The sequence below is a fragment of the Diceros bicornis genome, chromosome 7 (assembly GCF_020826845.1).
Source record: "Diceros bicornis minor isolate mBicDic1 chromosome 7, mDicBic1.mat.cur, whole genome shotgun sequence".
In the NCBI taxonomy this organism is placed as follows: domain Eukaryota; kingdom Metazoa; phylum Chordata; class Mammalia; order Perissodactyla; family Rhinocerotidae; genus Diceros; species Diceros bicornis.
In genome coordinates this window covers 18789983-18797119 of record NC_080746.1, presented here as the reverse complement: position 1 = coordinate 18797119, position 7137 = coordinate 18789983, and the positions used below count along the sequence as shown (strand labels likewise).

The window sequence follows — 7137 nt, the reverse complement described above, 5'->3', positions numbered from 1 at the left end:
AGAACAGACCCAGGTGGTGGACAGTGGTGTGGGAGGGCATGGCAGGGTTGGGGGGAGAGGGTTGAAAGAGCCAGAACCAAGCACAGAGTGGGGCAAGGCAGAGTAAAGGCCCAAGCTCAGCCTTCAGCTCTTAGCGGAAGTTGGCTTCCAGTAGGAAGGTTAAAAATAGTGTCCGGAATCACCTCTACTCCCACATGACTTTGCCTATTGAAGATATGACTGGTTTTCTGGTCCCTGGTGTCAGCCCTGCAAAAGGAAGCAGAGCTCCCAAGTAGAGCTCCCTCTAGAGTCTCCAGGCCCTGTGCACACTGGGCTGAGCTGGGAGGGCTTTGCTCTCCAGGACACCTGGAACTTGTCCCACAGGCTCAGGGGCTTCCTGGGAACCAGTCCTTCCTCCCTGGAGAATGGCCCGCCTCTTTTGTTTCTGTGAGAAAGCCACTGCTACTTTGCCACACTCTGTCCCTAGAGGCCTGACTCTCCTGGGGACTCTCATGCCACAGGCTGGTGGTGTACTCAGAGAAGACTCCTCATCGTCCACAATAAGGGGCCAGCCCAGGCCTTGAAGACCCAGGGAGGTGAAGGCAGCCCAGGGGAGCCCGGGAGGGGCAGGTGCTGAGCCAGGAGCCTCCTCCTGCAGAAAAAGAAAAGGGAGATTCAGAAAGAGATGAGGCTTGGGAAGGATTCCTCTAAACCATCGCATCTGGCGAGGCTTCTCCTGAACAAGAAGAGAGCGACAGAGGGGGGAACATGTGGAGAAGCTGAGTGTGGTGTTCTCTGGGGAGGAGATGAGAAACTGAGGTCCCATGCAGGACGGCTGGAGGGAGAAAATGTTTGGATCTGAAAGAGCAACTGCAATGTGGAGAAAGGATGGGCTTGAAGGCAGGGGCAGGGAAGGTGTAACCAGAGGGTCAGCCAGCCATGAAGCACGGGTGGCTCCTGAGCTTAGAAAGTTCAGAAACAAAGCTCTAGAGTGACACTTCTTGGAGAGGGTGGCCATCTGAAACCTTCATCTCAGAGCAAAGGGTTGAGATAGAAAACTCTATTCTAGAAGCTTCCATATGATTAGAAATAGAACCTCTCCAGGAAAGAAAGACAGGACATGGATTGGGTGGACAAGTAGAAAAGGAGCAGCCCCCTGCCGGCAGGAGGTGGGGACAGCAGGACCCCGGGCCTTCACTCTGGGTTCCAAGCAGTCCTTGGTGCTAGGCTTGGGTGCCTGGAGTCTCTGAGGACCTACTGAGACATCAAACTCACTCAGGAGCTCACCAAACTTCCACTCACCTTTCTGGGACTCCAGAGGCTGATGCTCCCCCATCAGACTAGCCTGTCGGAGAACTTCATGTAGACACCATCTGGGCTGCTGATGTGGCCACTGATGGTGAAAGGTGGACCTATCTCCAGCTCCTTCAGGTTCCTGAGAAAAATGATCCAACCAAGTTATCGGGGCTGAGAATCTGGCCTCTCCCTGGTTGCCCAACTCCTTGACCAGAGCATGGGAAGAACTTCCGGGCAGTGACTCACTGACTCACTGACTTATCTTCCAGAATAGGAGTTACCTGGGCCAGACAAGGAGCAGACCTGCCCTGAGGCAGTGTGTGGATAAGATGACTTACCCCAAGAGGACCTTTCTTTCTTTCTTTCTTTCTTTTGCTGAGGAGGATTCGTCCTGAGCTAACATCTGTGCCAATCTTCCTCTATTTTGTATGTGGGTCACCACCACAGCATAGCCGCCGTCGAGTGGTATATGTCTACGCCTGGGAACCAAACCTGGGCAGCTGAAGTGGAGCACACTGAACTTAACCCCTAGGCCACAGAGTGGCCCCCCAAGAGAACTTTCTGACTCTCGCTCCCTGAATCCCTGATTGTCTTCATTTGCTCCTCTCTTTTGACACCATATTGTGCCTGACATTATATTGTTTGTAATCAGGCCTGTGTCCACCATAGATAGTGAAATGCTTGAAGACAGACTATGCTCACTTATCTTTGAACCCTTAGAAACTAATCCACAATACCTGTTACAATAGATCCTCACTGAATAAACGATGAGTAGATGATGAATGATGAGTGAATGAATGAATGGATGGATGGATGGTCCCCACCTGGGGGTGAATGTTAAGATCACTGTCATCAGGGTCTTACATGGTCCTGTCCAAGTTCAAGTTTTTATTCACGCAACTTTCTAAATGGACTCTCACTCCTTCGTTTTCCCTTGTTTGCTTAGGGGTATGGAGAGGAGACAGGGAAGGGAAGCAGTAAGTTTTGGCTCTATCTTTGATTTTTTCTCAAGCATAACAAACCCCCCGCCCCCACCCCACTCAGATCTGCCTTGAATCTACTCACCGGATTTGGTACAAGTTGAAGACAAAATTAGGCCCTAGGAAGACAATCCAAAAAGAGAGAGTTAGTCCTTCCAGGGAGAGCTGCCCATCACTCTTCTGGAAACATCTGGTGCTCCCTCACCCCTGTCAGGGAGGAGTGGGGTGACTGGGCTGGGCCTCAGGATGCTGTGGGAGGGTCCCAAGCCTGCTTCCTGCCCCACACCCACGGGTGCACCCCATCTTCCCAGACAGAATCACCAGCTTTTTGGGGGCAGATCCTGCCACTGAGGTTCCCTCCATTAAGGGCACTGATTACCCTAGGAAGGAGGCAGTCCTAGCTTGGAGCCCAGCAGAAGACCTGGGCCTGAATCTGGACTCCATCACTTTCCAACCCCGTGACTTTAGCTTCACATTCTCATCCATAAAAAATGGAGACTAAGAATTTCATCCTCACATGGAATTTTAAAGAAAATCATATTAGACAAAAGTGCATTGGCACTTAGTAGGTGCTCCACAAACATTCATGGAAGCTGTTGAAGTTAATTGCAGATCCAGGAAATGTTCTCTATCTCTCAGCATTCCAGCACGCCCTCCCAGCTCTCCTGGGTCCTATGGGAAGTGCAGATATGGATCAGAGTTGAGAGAACCACAGCAAATTCCAAGGGACTCCCCTTGGAGCTGAAGCATCAGCAAGCTTAGGAGAGGGCCCTAAGACCCACAGGCAGGGGAAGAGATGCACAGGGAGCCAGAGTGGGGGACACTTGGAGCTTGGCCTGTCTGGCCCATTGCCCTTGGCCTCGAGGCCCACACAGGCCTCGGGGATGGACTCCTGTAGGCTCTGAGGAAAGAGGAAGCTGGGTGCTTGCTGGGGTGGGAGGAGCCCCCACTCTCTCAGTAAAGGCCCCAATACCCCACCCCCACTACCTCTAGCGCTCAGCCACCCACTCAAGTCTTCAACCACTGCAGCCACCACAGGAAATATTTTTGCATGACTCCACGCTAAAGACTTTGCAGCCCCACCCGGCCTTGCTAACTGCTATTGGAGGGAAGGGGTTAGCAGAGCTGAGGCAATAGGGTCCAGTGTTTACTCACCCTCCCAGCAGTACCCACGCTGGTACCACTTGGCCAGGCTGTAGCCCAGGATGGACACGAGCAGCAGTGTTAGCCCCACGCCAAGGATCAGGCCCAAGGTGCTGATGGAGTCCTCACCTGCAGAGAGACATAGCCTCCTTCACCCAGCTGCCCAGAGCCCTCTCACAGCCCCCTACACCGACTGACCTGCGCCATGTTCCAAATTTCCTCTCCTCCTTCCCCACTGCCACCAAAATGACTGTCCCCCAAGAATCTTGCTCTGAGCTAGCTAGTTGAGCTAAGCCATACTAAGACATGAATGTCTGATATCTGATTTTTTATAGTTAGCTTGTTTATCCAAAGTAATAGTCCTCTGACAATAGAGATAGTTTGGAGCTGGGAGGCCTTCTTGAAGCCACAGGCTTCTACTCATTGGAAAAGGCGCTGCTGTTTGGGGGAGAGCCCGGGGAGGTCTCTCCTGAGTGTGAAGCCTGGTGGTCAGGAAGGGCAGCCTGGAGGGTCCCAAGAGCAGATCCACAGGACCCTCCCCCTGAAGCCTGCATACCCAGTGGCAGAGTGTTAACCCTTGGGCTCCGTTTGCTGCTTATATCTTTATCGTTTCTTCCCTTTTTGTGGTATGAGCTCTTAACTAAATTTATATTTTATTTGTAAAGCCAAACCAAAAGAGAGACAGAGATTGGAAACTTGCAGGGCGATGAGACGGGCCTGAAGCAGAAGCAGAGAGGGAAACCAGGTTTGCAGGAAGAGGCTGACCATGGGAGCACCGTGGAGGGCAGGGCAGGGAAGGAAGAGGAGGGCCAGCCCCACTCCTGCTGGATGAGCTGCCAGGAGCACAGAAGAATAAAGTGATTCCCTATCTGTATATGGCCTGGTGTCCTGAGGCTCCAGGGGTGTTGCCAAGAGGCCAGGAGGTGCAGTGGTGAAGCACTGCCCTTGGCATAGCAGGCTTGTGTCCGAAACCCAGGTCTATCATTTGCAAAATGCGAAAAATGTGTGAGGGAAAGCAAATCCCTTTCCCTCACTAGACTTCAGTTTGCTTTTATGGAAAATAAGCATAATAATAAATACACATAGAGTTGTTGTGAAGATTAATGGAAATGCCATATAAAGCATTCAGGAAGGAGCTGGCATACACCAAGTGTTCAGTAGTTGTTAATTATGTCATTATTGTTGTTGTCATTATTATCAACGGTGTGACTGTATTTTTAAAATATTTCACAATTCCCCCCATGCAAGCCTTTCCCTCTCCCATGCCCCTTGGCCCTTCTCCTCATGTAAGCAGCCAGGTTATTCTCTACTCAGGGAAGAGAATGTGACAGCAAAATGCAGAGAGACAGGGTCTATCCTCCTAGTTCTAGATTTCAAAAGTCCAGGCCCTTAGAGAAATGGAAAGGATTCACAACATAGACAAGAGTTGAGCAAAAGCAAGACTATCCTCCTCACCATACTGGGGAAGATATCTCCAGCCCGAGAGGGAAGGGAGAAAGCGAGATAAGAGAGATGAAGAAAAAGCACTGGGAAACATTGAAAAGATGTCAGTGGGTTCCAGAGAGAAAGTCCTTGTTCCTTGATCCAAAGTTAAGTCCCAGGGAGGCAATAGAATTCCCAGATAGATCTGTAGGATCTGAGAGCTGGACTGGGCCCCAAAGGGACAACAAATCCCAGTAAGAATAGTTACACGGAGCACCTTGGCCGATGGAGCCTCAGCTTTGAAGAGTTGTTGTGCTCTCTCATGGCATGGGAGCAACCAAATGATTTATGTGTCCCAAAGAGGGGCAGGGAAGTCACGCAGAGGCTCTCCAGACCTGAAGGAGTCATGCAGCTGGGTTCTAGGGAGACCTCTGCAGCACCCTGCATGGCTGATGCTCAAAGCCCAGTTCAGCTGATGGCCATTGCCATGGGTTGCAGTGTGAGCAGATGGCATCAGGGACTATGCACCCCTCCCCCATTCCTTAAGTCCCCAAGAAAAGGAGGAAACAGGGATCCCCAAAGCCGCCAATGGCATCTTCTCTGTGCCAGGCACTATTCTAGGCACTTGTATTACAGCAATAAGTAAAACATAAAAATCCCTGTCCTCATGGAGATTATATTCTGGTGGAGGGAAGCAGACAATAAACAAAATAAAGAAATAAATTATATAGTATATTGGAAGGTGACACATGCAAGGGAGAAAGAAAGAAAGGAGAGCAAGAGAGAGAATGCACTGTGGGGATGAGAGTACAGTTTTAAATACAGCAGTCAGGGAACGCTTCATGGAAAATGTGACAATTGAGGAGAAAGCCCTGAAGGAGGTGAGAGCAAGAACCAGGTGTGTAGACTGCTAGAGTGAAAATGTTCTAGGCAGAGGGAGCAGCAGGTACAGCTGAGGCACAAGCATGCCAAGCAGGTTCCAGGAGCATCAAGGAGCCCTGAGTGATGAGCAGGAGAGCTGCAAGAGACGGGGTCAGGAGCCACATAAAGCAGTGTTTTGAAAGTGATAAGGGAAGTTTGAGTTTTTCTCTGAGCAAGGTAGGGAGTCATGAGAGGATTTTGAGCAGAGAAGTGACATGATCCAATGTTTTAAAAGGATCACGCTGGCTGCTACTGTAAGAATAGGCGTGGTAGGGGATGATGATGAAGAATGAGACCCATCAGGAGGCTACTGCAAAAACCCAAGCAAGAGATGATCATTGGGGGAAAGTAGTGCCAGAAACTGAGAGGCTCAAGTCAGAGAGAGGTCATCTGTGTGAATAAGAAAGAGCACAACAGTGGCCCAAGAGCTCAAGTCTTCAAGAACTAGGGGTAGTAACCCCGGGGTGAGTGGAAGGATGACTCAACAAGGTGAGGTATTAGTATTTGTGGTGTTTGTGGAAGCTGGGGTTTTGAAGGGTTTCATCAAAGAAAAGTCTGACCAGGAGTAGAAAGTACCAGGAGGAAAACACCAGCAGGGGAATCACAGCCCTTCTAGAAATGCAGCTTGAGAGGGAAGCAGTTGCACTATCCTGTTTGCTACCATTTTTTCCCACCCCTAATGATGACTCTGGCTTCGGTGGCTTGCAGACACATTTAATTACTCTATTTACCTCTTTATCTTTCTAAGAGGCTCCTTTAACTAATATTCTTTACCTATCCTCCCTTTTGTATACCTTTAAATTTTTATTATAAGATATTTCATGCACACAGAAAGTACACAGAGTGACATGATGAACATCCACGTACCAATCTTCAAAGAATTCTAAAATTTTGCCATTCTTGCTTATTAAGTATCTCAATTTCAGAATAGTCCTCTCCTGCCTCTCCCTCTAAGTAACTATTCTCCTAAATTTGGTGTTTAGCTTCCCTATGCATGGTTTTTATACTATTATTTCATTTTTTCCCTTGAACTATATAAATATATAGCATTGTTTTACATGTTCAAAACTTTATAAAAATGATACTAAGATTACTTCCACTTCCGGCCCCAGTAAAATAATGGAGACCAGATTTACTGTCCCAGCTGAGATAACTAGAAAACCAGAAAAAATAGGTTAAATTATGGAGAAAGGTAGCGCGAGAGGGTGATCCCGGAAGAAGGAAGTGAAATGCGGTGCGCTCTATGCCCGCCTGGCTTACTGCCCGGGGTGTTTCCCACTCACCGTACAGGGAGGTGGGAGCAGAAGAGAGTCCAGCAGTCTGCGCTGAGGAGAAAGAACTTGGCAGCCAGGAGACCCACACAGTTCAAATTTACAGGACAAAACACTGGGAAGAG

At 49.3% G+C, this 7137-nt stretch overlaps 1 protein-coding gene across 1 annotated transcript; it reads right to left on the bottom strand.

Moving 5' to 3' along the window:
• Window positions 1–1314: 1314 nt before the first annotated feature.
• Window positions 1315–3605, bottom strand: SMIM35 (small integral membrane protein 35). The gene is made up of 4 exons (XM_058544740.1): window positions 3587–3605; window positions 3411–3527; window positions 2341–2374; window positions 1315–1414 (listed from the first exon to the last, which is right to left on the bottom strand). The coding sequence occupies exons 1-4, from the start codon at window positions 3603–3605 to the stop codon at window positions 1315–1317; spliced, it is 270 nt and encodes an 89-aa protein (XP_058400723.1).
• Between the last annotated feature and the right edge of the window lie 3532 nt (window positions 3606–7137).

Bases quoted from the DNA above. Each gene is read 5' to 3' on its own strand.
- SMIM35 (XM_058544740.1), bottom strand. The intron at 2,375-3,410 runs GTGAGTAAACAC...TTGTCTTCCTAG, and splicing joins GCGTGGGTACTGCTGGGAGG to GGCCTAATTTTGTCTTCAAC. The intron at 1,415-2,340 runs GTGAGTAGATTC...CATTTTTCTCAG, and splicing joins TTCAACTTGTACCAAATCCG to GAACCTGAAGGAGCTGGAGA.